We start from the raw sequence: 19109 nt of genomic DNA on the forward strand, positions 1-19109 counted from the left end.
AGAATAAAAATATAAGAAATAATGCAGGCAGGAGCCCTCTACCACATTACCTTATATTCATTTTGCCAACCAAGAGATCACCCATTGGCTTCTGGTTCTCCCAGGGACACGATTGAGTCATGGGCACAACCTGGATTGTATCCAAAACTGAAAGCAGGAAAAGTAACATTAACCTCAATTCACCATCCAGGCTGAAGCACCCAGCTGGCACCACTTCCTTTTCAAAGTACAGGAGGAAACCATTAGGAGGGGAGAGACCTTGCTTGTTACTCCCTTGCGGCACCCATGGATCTAACCTTTTCAACACAATTCACATAAATGTCTTACAATGAACTCAGATCTGCTCACATTACTCAGTGACAATTACCAACCTATCCGACCTAAATATAGGAGCCGCACCAGTAATAACATCCGATTTCTGATTCTGTGCCTTATTACACTTCCATCCCATTTACAGACTATTAAAGAACAAGCATTTACAATGCAATGGGCCTCGCGTTTACTCGAGTTAAAGCTATGAGCGTTGTAAACTCCTAACCGGACTTTTCTTGCCACATAAATTGAAAAGTAAAACAGTTTCACATAGGCGAGCCAATGGCCACCATGAGCGCAAAGCAAACACACAAAAGGAAACAGGAATCCGCTTGCAGTGAAATTTATTGGCAAAAGTGCAATTATCCATGTAACCGCAAAAGTGCAATTATCCATGCAACCAGCAAAAGTGCAAATATCCATGTAACGGGGTCGATGTCATGCAATGCGCTCGTCTTCTGCCCAGCAAGATCACGCTGCCTACGAAATAAAGAGAAAAAATAGTGCAGAAACCATACGGAAAACATGGAGCCTAGTATGTTTTTAGTAGGTGGCTGGGGCGGTTAAGGCAGGCTAAACACCGGAAGAGGCCTGACGTATGCATGCCTTCCACTAATGAAATCAAGCTAATTTCAAAAGGCAAGCCCACAAACCATCTAAACGGATGGGCTTCACATGGGCATGGTTAAAAGCCCACAGAGAGATTCCACCAGGGACGGAGCGCTTTGCGCTCGACCCTAAAAAGGACAACCTACCACACCCCAAAAAACACAAGCATTTGCAATGCAATGGGGCTCGTGTTTACTCGAGATAAAGCTATTAGCATTGTAAACTCCTAACCGGACTTTTCTTGCCACATAAACTGAAAAGTAAAACAGTTTCACATAAGTGAGCCGACAGCCACCATGAGCGCAAAGCATGTAACCGGCAAAAGTGCAAATATCCATGTAACAGGGTCGATGTCATGCAAAGCGCTCGACTTCTGCCCAGCGAGATCACGCTGCCTAGGAAATAAAGAGAAAAAATAGTGCACAAACAACACAGAAAACATGGAGCCTCCTATGTTTTCAGTACTTGGCCGGTGCACTTGAGGCGGGCTAACACCAGAAGAGGCATGACGTATGCATGCCTTCCACTAATGAAATCAAGCTAATTTTAAAAGGCAAGCTGATGAACCAACCAAACAGATGGGCTTGATATGGGTGTGGTTAAAAGCCCACATAGAGATTACACCAGGGACGGAGTGCTTTGCGCTCAACCCTAAAAAGTTCCAGTGGGCTCTTAAAGCCTAGCACTTACCCACTCGAGGCACCCCTGTTTTAAATAAAAAGCATCCCTTATAAACAGATGCCTTCGAATAACATGTCAAGGAAAATAAACTGTTCTAGATGGTGTTTTGCCCTCCAAAAACATGAAACCTTATTTTTATTGTCATGCTGTTCACTTTCACTGCTGAGATTGTGCTATTTGTTTTAAAGAATTATCAGCTTTGTTTATTTTAATGTTTATATGGTCGTACAGAAACCTACTGATGGAATGCTCTTCACAATCTTTGAACATCTCAGCTTGAAAGTACATTTTTGGTCACACCTTCAACAATGTATTCTTTAACCAAATAGAGAAGCCATATAACCTATTCTCCCTCAGCATTAGTCTTGTGCTTGTACGTCGACATCGGAACAAAGCAGCCAGCTTTAGTATCACACATACACCTAACTGAAAAAATCACTTCCCACTTTTAAACGTTAACAACTTTATGGACATTGTAATTACATTTATTTTATTAAGTTATGTATTTATGCAATTAAACCATATCAATAAAGTAATATCAGTATGGGAGCAGACAACAGCCTCCGCACAGAAAATAAAAACAAATTAATTACTGAGTTGTACAGCGTTAGTACATAAAATACATAAACTATATATTAGATATATTTTGTGGGATGATAATAATGTAGAGTTTCGTGTGGACACCAACCCTCTCAATTTTAAAAACAGATAAATCACCAAGATACTAACACATCCCTCAAAGAGGAAATTCAGAATAATCGGGCAGCCCCCTTTTATAAGAGATCCTAAGATACACTATTTACAGAGCTGCATACCATTCTGAATACATAGTGCCATCTATGTTTATAACACATGCCTTAGACAGTGACCCCAAAAAACTTTAGAACGTTACTTTTGCAAACATTAAAATCTGCCATATAATTTTGAACATTATTGACGACCTCTTGTGATTTGAGAAGCCAGTTAACACACAGTTGACTTCTCAAAACGGGATCCATTAATTATGCACTTTCTACTGCATTGAGAAACCCAGGGCTGCAGAGGCACACCAACTACCTTCAAAAATTTGAGAAGCCCATTTATCAAGCCTGCGTCTTCCCCCTCAAAACATGTCTTTAATCTCCTATACACACCTGAGTGCCTAGTCTGAAAAAGATGATACTGGAGCATTTTAATTCTTGGCAGAAATCAATGCTTATTGAGATCAACGGATCTTTGAACCCTGCATAAGATGTTAGAACCATGCAACAGAATTTCAGTACAAACCAATTACATTACACAGAATAACTCATGTTACAAACTCAAGCTCAGAGTCATGCAGACAATTCGCCAACCAAAATTATTTAATGATACAGAATCACCAAGGGTTGACAAAGACGACAAAATATTTTCAGCTACACTAACACTAGGAGAACTAGGCATTTAATAAAAGCAACGCAAACTATCAACAAGATAATTTGAGGTACAGAGAATAAACGTTGCTCAGTTTCAACAAGTATTAAGGCAGTTCAAATTATCATAGTTCAATTTAGCTGGGCACAGGGGAAAACCCTACAGTTTAGCCAAATTAGTGTAAAACGTGTGTGGAGGAACACATGCTGGCAAAAGACAAAAAGAACAAAAAGGACAAAAAGAACTTGGAAAAAGTAATCTCGTGCAACCAGTTACTAACTAAAGTGGGCAAATGGAAAGTAAAAAGGGAAAGTGTCAGCATGTCAGAAGCTCGGTCAAGAGTCTTCTGGAGGGGTTAGAAAGGAAAATCTCTAAGTCTCACTAAGGCATTACAAAGGGGCAAAGGCAAAGAGGAATATACCTCTCCAGTACCTCTCCAAGGAGCTTTTCTGGGATCGGCAATGCATCTCTGACAGGATACTGACCAAAGTCCAGCTGGGCATTGACATATTAAAGTTCATGCAACAGTCTGATTTGCTGGGACAACAGTTGATTTGACGTTGAAGAGGCAGCATCTAATAGAAATCTACCATAAGACTACAACTTGAAGCAACTTTATACTTCCCCAAGTCTGTCATGAGAACAGTGTCCATCTGTGTAGTTCCACACAAGGTTGAAACAAATGTTTACATTAGTAGTCCACAGTCCAGGATATACTTCATCTAAAGTCAGGTTACTGCAAGTCTGTGTGTGTAAAACAATAGGCATCTATTATCAAACTAATCTTCTCATGGGAACAAAGTCTCAAAAGAAAACACATGCTAACAAGATAACGACATTTTCTGCACAATCATGAAATACAGGGCTAGCAGGTTTCACTTAGACAAGTGCAAATGAGTGAATATAGCACATTAATACATTCATTTAAAAACACTTTCTAATATGCAAACTATGAATTCTGCTTTAATATGGCCTCTGCACAAGTCCACACCTGAGTCTTCCTACCTTCCCTAGCACAGTAAATAATGTAAACAAGTGAGGCTACTATATTCAGAGAAACAACATTTGCTGCTGCTGCACATACATCAAGATTGTTTTATTTTGCCTTGAGCAAATCCACATCAAATCTTCAGCAGAGGTAATGCCTTTTATCTGAGTACCCATGTTAGAATACAAAAAACAGTAGTATTCACCTCCCAAAAACACCTTAAGTTCAGGTTCTCTAATGCCAGATCAAGAGCTGTGTTCCATGAATATTCATGGACGTTGAACACTGCCCAGAGCATAAAGAGTCACGATTTAATATTGGCTGCTCTTCACTGAACCCGGAACTGACTCTAATACCTCTAAATAACCACTTTCATATCAGAGCACCCTGCAAAATAGTAAATAACAAATCCATAATCTGAATATACTAGCCATGATCCATTCCTGCTCTCACAATACCCTAAATATATGAACTACAACTCGAGAGACATGGTTAAGCTCCAGGAAAATAGCCTTGCCTAGTAGATGTTCAATGAGCACATGCATATGGGGCGTACTTGGTGCAGTGTTGTCTACAAAACAAAGGAGGGATGTGCAAGAGTGTTATTATTAACATGGTAAGTAAAGAAGGTAAAAGGAGAAACCAGGGATTTGGCTAGGGCTTGTGATAACAACTATTGCATCCACTCCCCTCTTTATTTAGGAGTTCAAAATAGATATCATTGAGGTCCATGCATCAAATCTTGCCACATTATAGTAATGTTTCCCCAATGCTACTGCAAAATGCCTTCAACACCTCCCCAAATACCAAGTTGCATGCAACAAATTGGAGCACCAGTTGAGAGGGTAACTATTCACCTCAAGGCATAATCACAATCTTTGTCAGGGTAACCACTAAATTTACTAAATTTACCTGAGCTCAAGCCTCTGGTAGCTGTGGCACAGCGCAGACAAGCTTAAGTTAGAGGCAATGTGTAAAGTATTTGTGTAGTACTAAAACAATAACAAAGGCAAAACACAACACAAGAAAATTCCAAACCAGTTTAGAAAAAGAAAGTATACTTTAAGAAATAAAATTACAACCAAAACAACAAAAATTCAATAACAGGTGCAAGAGATATACATTTGAAAGTTTTAGATAAAAACCGAGCCAAAAACCATCAAGCGCCAATCACGGTCATCTTGTCGTGGTACACTGGAGCTGAGGCGTGATGTGAAGACAACTGCCATGACCATGGATCAGCTGCAGAAACCAGGTTCAGCTCAATTCGAGGTTTTACCTTCAGGATTAGTTTCTGATATGGAAGACCAAAACCTTCAGCAGAGCAAGGCAGCAAGCTGTTGCATGTAAGGGCTTCACAAGTTTGGACCCCCATTGCACAAGGTCCCGGTAAAGCTGTTGATTCTTAGCGGGAAAGCTCTGAACTAGGGAGATTCAAACTCAATGTTTCTCAGGATCTTAGGAGAAATATACTTTGACACAGGCCAGGGTTTCAGGATCTCAGGAACAGCACTTTGGGGTCAAGATTCACTCCAGAGGCAAAAGTCACAAGCAGGGTCTAGGACAGGGCCAGTTGGAACTGGTCAACTGGGCAGTTGTAGGAAAGACCTCTTGTAGCTTGTGGTGTCCTTGAAGCTTGAACAGGAGATCAGCAACCTTTGGAGTCCACTTCTTTATCTTCAGTATAAGAGAGAAAGTCGGTCCGGTCCTTCAGGGCTGTTCTCAGGTCTCATAGAGTAGGTTGAGTCCTCTCCTGATCCACCACAGGTACAGTAGTGCTTCATTTATGCCTATCACCAGTCTGTGGGTGGGGATGTCCCCTCCCAAACAAATGAGGTAAAGGTTCCCAGGGGTTAGCCTAACCACGTTTGCAGAATGTCCTATGTTCCCAGCTGCAAACATTCCCACAGTGCCCCTCTTTGCATAAACTCATGATGGTGAGACCCCTCTTCCCAGAGCCTGTGTGCCCACCTGAGAGGAGTGGCCAGGGAAATGAGCAATACCTCCCCTGTGGTCACTTCAAGTTAGTTCTGGCAGTAGCTCTTTTACTACTATGATTGGAGTCTGTGTTTGCTACAGCAAAACTTTCTTTTGGGGCTTTTTCACAGGAAGAGTATGTTTAATATTAAATTGCTACATGTCCTCATTTTAAATGCCACCTACCTTGCCTTATGGGTAGTAAGGCATATTCAGAGGTGATGTATTAATATTTAAAAGGAAGGTTTACCCCTATCAAAAGAGTTTACTTTGACAGGCCAAATTGCAGTTTAAAAACTGCTTCAGAATGGTATCCCCGAACCATGTTTTATGCTGTCACTGTAGAGGTAGGAACAATAGGTGCTGCAGTCCACTGGTGACATTTAGCATACAGGCTCTGTGTACACTTTGGGCCAGATATACAAATGTCTTTCTTTGCACTTCCTAAATAGCGATTCTATAGAACTCACTATTTAGAAAATGCAAAATGATATGTATGAAATATCCAATTTCTTAATAGTGATTCCTATGAAGTAGGATTCACTATTAGGACATTGCTGAATAGGAAATCCCATGCCATTCATTCCAATGGGCCAGTATATCATTTCCAGAATAGTGATTTCCTAGTAGGAAATCACTAAATTGAAAATGCTAAACAAAGGATGGCTATGGGCCTAAGACTCCCCATGATGCACCCAAAAAAATAGTTGTGTACATGTAGAGCACACATATGCCCTAGGGGCATGTGTGTGCGCTATCGCACTTTAAAAAGCATCTTTCAGTGCTTTTTTAAAAACTGCACATGGTTACCATCGGACGAGATTCGATAGTAATAGCATTTCCTAAATGCCCAATTTGCATTTAGGAAATGCTTTGTACATGTGCTTTGGAAACCAGCAACATGTAATCCCTATTTGCGATTTCCTATTTAGGGAATCGCAAATTGCAGTTTCTAGTGGGTGAAAATCACAATTTGCAACCACGATATGGTCTTTGTACATATGAAAAGCCCATTCAGCATTTCTTAACGACCCGAAATAGCATTTTGGTCTGTTAAGAAATGCTAAATGACTTTGCACATCTGGCCCTAAATACCGTATAGTAGGATCTTATAGGTAAGTTAAATATGACAAATAGGAGTATAACAATTTCATCATTTTGAAGGGAGGTGCACAGGCACTTTTCCACTGAGTTCTACAGTCAGTCAATACAGCTAAGTCAGAAATCTCGGCATACACCACACAAAAGATAGTAATTTCCTATAATTCCTATGACCATCAGACACTTGTTTCAAAGAGTTGTTACAAACAGCTACCAAAGTAAGGTTTTTTTCCTGCAATGCGACTATTCCTCATTACTCATTTTAAACATTCCTTTATGGCATGACTTCTTAAAGGAGTATTGTTGCACCTTTGTCTACACCTACGTTTTAATGTCATACTGCGTGAGCTCCAATTTTCTCTCACTCATGACATAACTGGAATGTCATGGATGGCATCTATTAGGAGAGACCTGCTGCAGGATCGCTGTCTTTTGAACTTCAGAGGCACCAGAAAAGGTCCAATTAATTTCAAAATGTAATTAAGTACTCTAACTTCTCTTGCCACCAGTTTTACCCTCAAAATATGTATTTATGCTAACGATACTCTGATCTACTGAAAATTAAATAGTGTCCCAGCTCTTGGTTTAAGTCCTCCCACTCCAAAATATATATTCTAGCATAATATTTATTAAAGTTTCACCTTCACCCAGCGCTTAATTTAAACCGGGGGTGGCAAGTGGGGCCCACAGGCACTCCTTTTTGGGGACTGGGACTTATTTGTTGTTCATCCTTCTTTGGCCTAAAAGAAGACAGAGGAAGACAGAAAAAAGAGGAAAGAAGGAGGAAGGGAATCATGGAAAAATGGTGAAAAAGGGACAAAGCATGGATGAAAAGGAAACTGCAGGCATGAGATAAACAGACAGGGGTAGAGTGGCAGATGAGTCATGAGATGTAATTAAGACTACCCAGCCTTCATATTCAGCAACCTTGCCATTCACCAGCAGCGGCAGCGGGCTTCTGAGAAAAACTTTAGGCGCATGCACTTATTATTTTACAAATTAAGCACTGCCTTCACCCCGGAACTAGAGATTGCCATTGTTCTGTATTCTCTCCCCTTATTATACTGCTACAAATGCTTTGTTTCATTATAATTTAAAATCATACAGTTCGCCTACTAAGCTCTTCACAAAATGAACCCGCATATCTATAGAATCTCATCATTAGACTGGCAACACAGCAAGTTTTACATCTCCTACCAAAATACAAGAAAATGGCAAGAAATTTTGAAAACATCCATTTTATCATAGAAAAACTACCAAGTCAATATCTGAATGGTGCAAATAGATGCTTTGGAGAGGAAGGTTTTCAATAGAGACAGATAACCTGATAGATCCAAGATTACAAATAAAAATTCAGAACAAAATTAATATAAAGGAATCAGCCCTTTAGTTTTGATTTTGTAGTGTGGTGTAGTCTCCATCATGGGAAAAAATCATTTATATGGATCTTTCAAATACATTCAGAAAAACTGTAGGGCCATGTAAAGGTTTATGAACTCAGGTGACTGTAACTCTCTGATGCCAAATATCCTTAAGAACAACATGTTCTATATTGCTGTAGGCTTATTTACACCTATCTCTTACACAAACTATTAAATAAGCATCCTTCCCTGGTTACTTCTCTCTTACTTTATTTAGTCTCATGTTTACAATGCCTATGTGAAGACCTGAGGAATAAGTCACTCCTCCTGGGCAACTGCTCCATAGGCATCTTTATGCCACGTTAGAATAATACAACCCAATTGTTAGACCTGTCGGCCTTAGAGTGGTCTTCCTACAAACTTTTTGCCTGCTTGCCTCACACTTTTGCTGTATCTTTTTGTTGGCCTTAGGACTCTGAGCACTTTACCACAGCTCACCAGTGCTAACGTGCCTGTGCTTCTGCCCTAAACCTGGTAACAATGGTGTTTCCACATTTGGCATATTTAACTTACTTGTAAGTCCCTTATAAAGTGTTATACCATATATACAGGGCCTGTAAATTAAAAGCTATTTGTTGGCCTGCAGCATTGATTGTGGCACCTACTTAAGTAGACCTTTAAACATGTCTGAGGCCTGCCACTGCAGAGCCTCTGTCTTAATTTCAACTCCCACACTGTCTTGGCATAGGCCACGCATTAAACCCCCCTTTTATTACATATAGGTCACCCCTAAGGGAAGCCCTAGGTAGTCCATAGGGCAGAGCACTATGTAAGCAAAAGGAAGGGCATGTACATTTAAGTTTTACATGTCATGGTAGTGAAAAACTCTCAAAGTCGTTTTTCAGTACTGTGAGGCCTGCTCCTCTTATACTGTAGACCAGCATTGGGAATTTCTTCGTATACTTGTAAGCTGTAATTCCTGATCAGGGAGGAGTAGCTGCATCATGTTTCATATAATTGGAATGGTAATGATAAATCCTTTTTACTGGTAAAGTCAGATTTAACAATACTATTTTAGAAATGCCACTTTTAGAAAGTGGGTATTTCTCTGCTCTTAAAGCTCTGTGTGCCTGCAGCTTGTCTCCAATACACACCTGGGGTGGGTGACAGATACACTTTGTGCATTCCCTCTAAACAGCCAGAGCGCTCATCTACATTCCTCTGCATTCTGATGACTCTTCCTTGACAGGATGGGTGGAGGGGAGCTGACACTTACACCTGACTAGGGTGTGCCTGTCCCCACACAATGGGCTGATTACCAACTACTGATAATTTGGAGTCAGGACTGAGGAATAAAGGACCTCTGTGCACTTCAAAGTTCCTTCTTTGAAGTCACCCCCACTTCAAAGGCACATTTGGATATAAGAATTGGGTCTTTGACCCTAACAAATCAGTAAACTACTGGACTTGTGAACCACTCTGCCAGGAGTAAGGACTGCTGTGCTACACAAAGTGCCACTCTGCTGGATTGCTTTCCAAGAACGACTGCTCTCTGCCTTGATGAGTTACCCTGCTACCTGCTGATCTCTCCCCTGCTGAGGAAGGACTGAACCCATCTCTTCTGAACCCAGATTGATTCCAAGGGCTTTTTGGTTTGGCCCTTGTTCTCCTGCAGTTTCAGGGACATCAAAGACTGCCTGCAACCTCCAACCAGCACATCGACTCTGTCTGCTGTGAGTCCTGCATTGCCAAGTGCTGCAAATTTACTCCTGGGCCTTTGGAAGTGAGTATCTGTGTGCCATCCAGGAAAATCCACACATCGAAGCGATGCATTTCCTCTCGACATCGATGCATTGCCAATGCTGCCTGAACCACAGACACTGCTTTGCTGACTAAGTGACGCATTGTCCCTGGATTCTGATGCATCTTCGACCTTGTGCAGCTCTGTGCCAATGTATCGTTCCAACGTGTCAACAACGAAGTATCACCTCAGCGTCTAACACTACCTGATATTCCACTCGGCCTTCTTGCTGCAGAGCTCGGAACTGATGCATCGCCTACATCTCCTCGATCAACAGCAACACATCTCCTCCTCTGCTCCACACATTGATCCCTCAATGCCGATCCAAGGTACTTTTTCTGCAGACCGTGCGTGGTTTGTGTAGCCAGCCTTCCCTCCATCGCGGTCTGCCTGAACTTTTGATTTAACCCGGTCTAATACGAACTCAAGTAACCTTTTAGCACTATAGAATAGAATCTGTTTTTCTAATGCTGTGTGTATTACTTTTTGTGGTGTTTTCATTGTGTTACTGTGTATACGTGTGTTGCACAAATACTTTACACAAACCCTCTTTAGGTAAGCCTGACTGCTCTGTGCCAAGCTGCCAGAGGGTGAGCACAGGTTATTTCCAAGTATGTATCTAGCTTACCCTGACTAGAAGTGATGGTTTCTGCTTGTACAGGGTGCATATCCTGACAACCAGAAACCCCAGTTCTAACACCCATCATATCATACTAGCTTATTGATCTAAGTTCAGAAATCACCTGTGTTTGAAAGTAACCCACAATCTATTATCTGTGCCATTCATGCCAGCATGTACTTACATGTTCTCCCCTATTGTTTAAGCAAGGAATGCTGCATATCTTTAGATGTTTGGTTTATTTTACACCATTTACGATCCTAAACATGTATAGGTTGGTTTCTGTTACCTAAACACAAAACTAAAATGGTAGTATATGACACCTCATTGGCCCTTCCTTATCCTCTCTGCTCCAAAAGTCTCAAAGGACATCGAGGCACACAAGAGTCTGAAAACAAGCCTAGATGAGTGAAAGTAACAGTAGCCAAATTTACTGAAAGATACACATGTAATGAATCCTTCAGTTAAAAAAACAGAATTGTGGGTGGCCCAGGACCTTTTATGGGACGTCCCTCAGATGAATGTGCTATTTTAGTAGATGAGAGATACCAGGCTGGAGCCAACTCATGGCGTAGTAGTAACTGGTGTGAAGAAGTCATTGTGGGCTTACAGATATATTGTTATATTTATTGAAATATATGTATAACGTCTCTTGATCAGAGTTTGTGCATTATATCTGAATAACAATATTTTCTGAAAAGATAGGTTTCAGAGCATACAGGACATCCTCTCTCAATTCTTCAAACAGGCTTGGGAGCGGAACCTTAGCGATACTGGGTATATTTAGGAGCATTCCTGAAGAAATGTCTGTTGGCTAATATACATGACTCTCCTATGTGACTAATGTCATTCATTATATGGGTGACAGGACATGCTCCTGAATATGTTCTTTCATCCTTTAACCCCTGCTCACCATTTTCTCACCATGACTTGCTCTAATGTACTGTTTACACCGAAGCAGCCATTTTGCACCACCCAGCCTGCCAGTGTCCCACTTCCCACCAATTCCATGTTTCAAGTCATCTCAGCAGCCAACTTCTTACCTCCCTATGCAATGGAAGCCCTTTTCCTGCTTCCTCCTAAAATTGCTTATTTTATGTAATTCCCCAAAGCCCCTTCTTGTGAGTTGCATTCTTTCAGATGTACAGCATCTATGTCTATGTTTTGTATTTTTACGGAAAGCGCACCTTTACCTCTCGGTGCTCTTACGCTATATAGAACTGTAAATAAATAAGAAAATACCTGAATTTTAATTTTCCAATAACATGTCCTAACATGAATTTTCTACCTCTGCCCATTTCCCATTGAGTTGCTGATTTTCAATATCACATCAGCCGTAACTCATGATAATCTATTTCCTCGGTGCTTTGATGTGCCAACAGTTTATTCATTCACCTCTCTGCAGGGAGTTGCTATTTTGCCCCTCCCCTATTGCCTGACAAAGTTGATGAATCCTTTCACCATCTACCTCCTAACGTCTCCTTTTACCATCCCCTCGCTATTGTTCAAGCATTGACAGCTACCTGAAATACAGTGCTTTGACAAAAAAGGCACAACCATTTACCTGGCCAATATCTTAGCATGTTGCATCAAATGTGCATGATACTAGGGGCCAGATGTAGGAAAAAATCAAATTGCGACTTGCAATTTGCGAGTCTGTGCGACTCGCAAATTGCAAGTCGCAATTTGACATGCAGAAAGGTGTCTCAGACACCTTCTGCAACTCGCAATGGGGTCGCAAAGACCCACCTCATAAATATTTATGAGGTGGGTCGCAGTTTGCGACCACATTTCGAGTATAGGCACTCGCTAACATGGAGACCTGCTGACGTCAGCAGGCCTCCATGTTAGCGACCTGCCTTTTAAATAAAGGTTTTTTTTTTTTTTTAAGTGCAGCCCGTTTTCCTCACAGGAAAACGAGCTGCATTTCAAAAAATTCCGAAACCTTTAGTTTCGCAATTTTCAGGGCAGGGAGTGGTCCCTTGGACCACTCCCTGCCCTGAAAAAATAATATGGGGTCCATTCACAAAGGGGAAGGGGTCCCATGGGGACCCCTTCCCGTTTGCGAATGGGTTACCATCCACTTCAAGTGGATGGTAACTGCGACTCCATTTGCGACCGCATACGCGGTCGCAAATGGAATTGCATACCATTGCGAATCGCAAATAGGAAGGGAACATCCCTTCCTATTTGCGATTCGGAAATGCATTTTGCGAGTCGGTCCCGACTCGCAAAATGCATTTCTGCATAGGAATCACGCATTTGCGAGTCGCAAACGGCAAATTTTGCCGTTTGCGACTCACAAAGTGCTTCCTACATCTGGCCCTAGATTACTGCAAACAGTGTCATCCCAACTTGCATAATGAGGACAGGCTGTCCGGGTGTTGGTGTCTGGGTACATCAGAACAATGTTAGGGGCTATTAAAATCATCTGTACGGTGTCTAACTAAACTTGTTTCTCTCTCTCAACTGAGGTCTCGGTGTCATTATCATCGGTTTAGCTGTGACAGTGACTGCTATAACCGGCTTATCCACCTCTGCTATTGCCACAAATGGATTTGTCAGAGGAGGTAATTACACTTCAGGCAGGAATGGTCATTAGGCTCATTCAGACAGGACGTGGTCCACAAGTTAGACTGGTTATCTTCTGTCCCTACAGATTGGATCCCTCTGAGAGAGCTTGGGACAAGGTACGGAAAGGTCCCCGACAATACATAAGGAAGACAGTCTCTTAATCTCCTAATGAAAGTTCCTACTTTTGCCCACTATATGTTTGAAGACGTTTGCCTTTTTTTAGACTTCATTCTAGCAGTACTTTGTACAGAAAGCAGAACTCCCTGGACACATGCTGCGCACTTTATCAAGTCTGTCCAGATTTTCGTTGCAGAAAAACTCCTGCCGGAGACTGAGCACAGCAATTTGATTGGAAAAAAACATAAATGTCCTCTTGCAGATAAGTAGAGCACAAGTAAAATATAATGTGTGTTTTTCATCATTGACAGGTCTGGGAGTAATCATAATTCTTCTTGCTACCATGGTTACTTCGATTACTGGGTTGTCAACTTCGGCCATAGCGACTAACGGGTTTGTCCGCGGAGGTAAAATATTTAGGCACCTTCCCACCATCGGTCTGATGGGGTAGGCCATATCTTTTTCATTCCTTATTGATGTCCTGGGTGTGTGTTCAGTACAGCATGAGCAGCTACAACATGGAAGCTAGGACGTTAAGGTAAATAAACAGTATTAGTCTGCCATAGCACCGTCTTCAATCACTGTAAAATTGGACCGCTGCAGGAAATACCAGGTAATGCTAATTTCCTTTTTTCAGCTCAGTACATTTCAGGTGGCCCCTGCCCGTGTCTTGAAGAGAAATCAATTCTCTGTTCCCTGGAGCTCCCTTTTCTTCCTGTTCTAACCTTTCTTTAGAACATTTCAGGTCGGCGTTGCTTGGCTAATGAAGATCAATGGGCGGAAGGAGACATTAACTCATTCCTGCGTTTCACCTGCTATGCTTTTTCTTGTCAGTGTAAAAGTCTGGTGAATTCCTGATCTTTCGCGAGGCAAAGTTCAGCTTCAATGCATCATGCATTTCTAGTGCTCCCTGGAGTGTGTGTGTCAGTCTGTTTATATGGCAGTTCACACAAAATGTTACATGCAGAACCTGACATACAGAACTTTACAGAAACTTGAGTCTGTGGCATTTCATTCCCTTTACTTATTTAGTACGTTTCAGGTTCCATAAATCATGGCGCGATCTAAGTCTGGTGCTGCCTGTGGTTCATTTCAGTACTTTTCAGATGTTTCATAGCACAAGTTATCCAGAGGGATGAGAACAAACTCATTCTGTCCTATCTGCTGGAAATCTCTGTATGTATTACCTTGTACTTTACACCTTGTTTTGGGGTCTTTCAGGTCTCGGAGTGATAGTCATTTGCCTGAGCGTGGTGGTCACTACTTTGACAGGTATCTCAATGTCTGCTATTTGCACAAATGGCGTCGTGAGAGGAGGTAAGCTGCATGTGCATAACCCACTGTTTTTTTTTTTTTTTTTAAATAAACACCTAGTTCCTGTTTCAAAGCCCCTATATTGAATCAATCAACTGTGTATCTGTCTTAATCTAGTTTAGTGAATACAGAGATGCACTGCATATTGGGCCTAAACTTCATATCACAACTATGTTAAATTTCTCTGTGTTAAAATCAGTTACCAGTTTTAAATAGGTCTGGGTGAAGTTTGCTAAATTCCTTATTTTTGTGGCACCTGAATATCACAATTATGTGCATTGGGCAATTTTGCATAATTGTTGTACACCCGAGAACGTTTCGCAAAGACAATGCTTTTGAAGAGAGGTTTTCTACTCGATCCGAAATCCTAGGCAAAAAGTCACCCATGGCACTAGAAAACCACACTTTGCACACAAAATGTAGTTCCACGTCATTGTTGTGACGTTTTAGGAGAAAAAATTACACAGTTTCGAACACACTATTTGTTTTGAAATACTGTGCAGTTTCAGCATTCAACAGTTTTTTGTGCCCCACCTTGACTGTCATGCATACATCTTGAGTTGTGCTAAAAGAAACTGACTCCCCATAAAGTTGTTGAACATAACTATTGAGACATTTCAGATTAGGTTGGGTTCAGCTCAGTTTCCATGATATAGATCTCAAAGATTAGCTGATACAGAGTGCTGATTGAGGGAGTATGGTAAGAGATGAGAGCATATATATGTGAGTTACTTTTAGGTGTTGCTACTACGAGTACTAGATATTCTTTGAATATGTTCTGTGAGGAAATTCTTACCCAGTTGCTATTTTGTGGTTAGCTATTTCGAATGTGAACCATTTACGTTCGCGTTTAGGCCATGCTCAGACTAGAACCTCAGGTCATTTATTCTTGCCTTGGTGCTCTTCCTTCGCACAGAGCTGTGCAGTGCATATTTTAACTTAGACACCTAACGACCAAGGGCTTGATTTAGAGTTTGGTGAATGTGTGACAGATGTTCCGTCCACCGTATTATGAGTTCTATTGGATAAAATGGAATCGTAATACGGCGGACGGGATATACGCCATGTGGTGACGGAGTAACCCCATCTGCCAAACTCTACATCAGGCCCCAAATCCTATCCAAGCCCCAGCGCAGTCTCTCGGCTGTTCGATTCTGTTTTTATGGACAGAATTAGAAGACTGGGGCTAGTCTCTAGATATGAAAAAAGCTTTCATTATGGATCAGTTTAATAAATTGCATTGTTGAAGAGTGAAGTGATGCTGCATTCAAACACAATTTAGTGGATCCTGTCAACAGCCAAATATGTACGTCTTGACCTGATGTTGTCCATGTTTCACCGGCCTCGCATCATTTCTATAACAGTCAAAAACACTAAATAAAACAAATTAAATTGAACAAAACCCCGAAATGTACTAAAATATTATATTGACATTACATTATGATCAATGTGCTATTGACAGAGAAACCTGAGCCTGTCCCGAGAAACTAGGGCCCATATTTATACTGTTTTAGGGCCGCATTTGCGTCATTTTGTTACGCAAAAGCAGAGCAAACTTACAAAATATAATTGTATTTTGTAAGTTTGCACCGCTTGTGTGTCAAAAAATTACACAAATGCGGCACTAAAAAGTATAAATATGGGCCTATGGGCCTAATTTAGAGTTTGGCAAACAATTTACTCTGTCACAAATGTGAGGGATATACCATCCGTCATATTATGATTCCCATTGGAGATAATGGGATTGAAACATGGCAGACAGGATATCCGTCATGTTTGTGATAGAGTAACCCCATCCGTCAAACTCTAAATCAGGCTCTAATCGTCAGTAAGCCAGACTTTGGGCCAGGAGCGAGGATGCAGTGAACTTAAGCTTTTAAATGTTCCAGAATCTCTACTTATTGGATGCAATCAGATAATTTCCACTCACATGCTTTTCTAGAGTCAAATAAGACATTTAGAACAATAACTGAGAAAATGTAAACATCACTACTGTAAATGGATAGGAAGGATTCCAAAATAATTGTAATCAGTGCTTAATTTGAGCCGGTGGCTGCCACTGTAGACCATGGCATCTATTTTTGATCATCAGATATTTTCCGAGAGCAAGAGAGGGAAACAAGCAAAGAGAGAAGGCAGGACCGTACAAGAGTAAGATAAGGGCAGAGAGTGTCTGGTAGTCACTTAAAATGGCATTAGGTGGATTCAAGATTACGCAGCCTTGGTATTTGGTGCAGCAACATTTAATTGCACCAGCAGCAGGCTACTGGTCTGAGCTTTAGACACTGGCAGTCATTATTTTCCAAATTCAACACTGCTTGTGATGATGTTCAATAAGTTGAATTTTCCCTTTATTCTTTGCAAGCCACAAAGAACCAGTTGGGCTGATCAATGGCTCTGTTACAGCAACAGGCACTGCACTTCAGGCAACCCAGATCTGAATCCCTGTCTACCTTATTTCTCAGGACTTGATAGTGACCAATAATCCTACCACCAGGCTTTTGTGACTACTCTGACCTTAGCAACCAATGTTGTAGAGTTAAAGAGAGATAGCCCCTAACCTACTAAGAGCTTTAAACGGAGTGAAATTTGATAAACAACATCTTTATTTCACAGACTGTCCGGCTGTGACTTGCATCACCTAAGTATTCAAACGCGTCCTGGAAACATTGACTGTGCCTCCCCCACTTTAAACAAAAGTGGTCTCTCCTTGTGGTGAAACAAAATATAACCAACATGTTGCAGTGTGTAATGAGACACCCATGGTCACATGGTATGTGAAAAAGCCAGTGCAATAGGATTCAGCATATATAAAGTGTTGAAAAGTTCGACCATAAGAAAGCATTTCAATTAAGTAGTCTGAATTAAACCCTCATGTGTATTTCTGACCTGCTTTGTAAGACGACTTTTAAGGGCGAGAGCAGGCTTTCTATTGCATGTCCATCCACATACATGACTTTTCAATATGGGTTCTTGTAAATAAATGTCCATAAGGCTTGGTTATCCAATAAAAAGCCCACTGATTTTTGATAAATGGGTGTGAAAAGCCTTACACTGTAATTAAGTTTCTATCCAATAGGCCTTGATTGGCACAATATTATTATTGTTATTATTATTATTATTATTATTATTATTATTATTATTATTATTAATATTATTATTATTAATAATAATAATAATATTATTACTATTATAATATATTGTGGATCTCAACACGTAGGTAGGGAAGCCCTTCACATAAAACAGCAGGATGCATCGAACTAGACAGACTAACAACAGAGAGAAGTTAACGTTAAATAAGTACAGCTTATGCAAAACTAGAAAGAGTAACTCTGCAACAGTAGCTAGGGATGGATGCATTAATTATCTGGTTTCAGATGGAGTCTGAATAGGTGAGTTTTTGAGCCTTCACAAGGGCTAGGAAGTTTGTCTGAGTGTTTCAAGGAGGCTATTATAGCCTACAGTAGTGGGCTATACCGGCCATTTAAGGCCTGCTCCAGCAATAAAGGCCTGAGCCGAAGGCCTTTAAGAAGGAAGCAGGACTTTAATGGCAAGTATAGCCCAGCTACGAAGGGCTATAAAGCTACTAGAATGTTTTGCCACCAGAGGGCAGAATGTTCTAATAAATAAAACAAAGGCCTCACGGAGCCCAAGTGGATTGGAATCCACTCGGGCTCTATGAGGCCTTTGTTCATAGCTGTTGCTGTGTGAAAAACATTATAATGTTGGAGCTGCAGGCTTTTTACCAGCCATTAGAAGCACAGAGCACTCCATTGTCTTCAATAGAACTCCCAACACACCAATGCTCAGATCCAAGTTCTACGTGATATTGATTGTGTTTAAATTAAGGGCCGTTGAAGTGGGTGTAGTTATCCAGCTGCTAACAACATCAATTTAAACATAGAATAATGTATGATTGTCTTCAAAGAATTCCTTAAACATAGTTGTAACATACCTCAACCTCGTTTAAAAGTTTCATCAGCTCTCCTTTTTTCCTGACAGCCAGAATTGATAGATGGCAATTACTGCAAAAAAAGTAAAAAGCATGGGCATTAAGCAAATCTAGCATTGCTTAGGAATGAAACTATGACTGCTTCTTGTCTTTTTTATAAACCATCCTCCAGGAGAGTTGATGCAGAATTCATAACAAGTATACCAGCAACTGAACTGTACTTTCATCCTAAAATTCTGTAAAAAAATATATATTCAAAACTGTCTCTGAGTCTTGTGGTTTTCAGTGAATTAATGTTTGTTGCAATCAAC

General features: G+C 40.8%; 1 protein-coding gene across 3 annotated transcripts in view; it reads left to right on the plus strand.

The window, feature by feature from the left end:
* The window catches only part of SLC12A1 (solute carrier family 12 member 1), a 372378-nt gene that overhangs the window by 118662 nt on the left and 234607 nt on the right, over positions 1-19109 (plus strand). Inside the window, exon 5 of one of the 3 annotated variants that reach the window (XM_069222497.1) lies at positions 13316-13411. In XM_069222497.1, coding sequence (XP_069078598.1) covers positions 13316-13411 — 96 coding nt within the window. Of the gene's footprint in view, positions 1-13315; positions 13412-13843; positions 13940-14753; positions 14850-19109 lie in introns of all 3 variants that reach the window. The other 2 variants (XM_069222494.1, XM_069222496.1) reach the window with 2 other exon arrangements.

This window comes from Pleurodeles waltl, chromosome 3_1 (assembly GCF_031143425.1).
Source record: "Pleurodeles waltl isolate 20211129_DDA chromosome 3_1, aPleWal1.hap1.20221129, whole genome shotgun sequence".
NCBI classification, from domain to species: Eukaryota; Metazoa; Chordata; class Amphibia; order Caudata; family Salamandridae; genus Pleurodeles; species Pleurodeles waltl.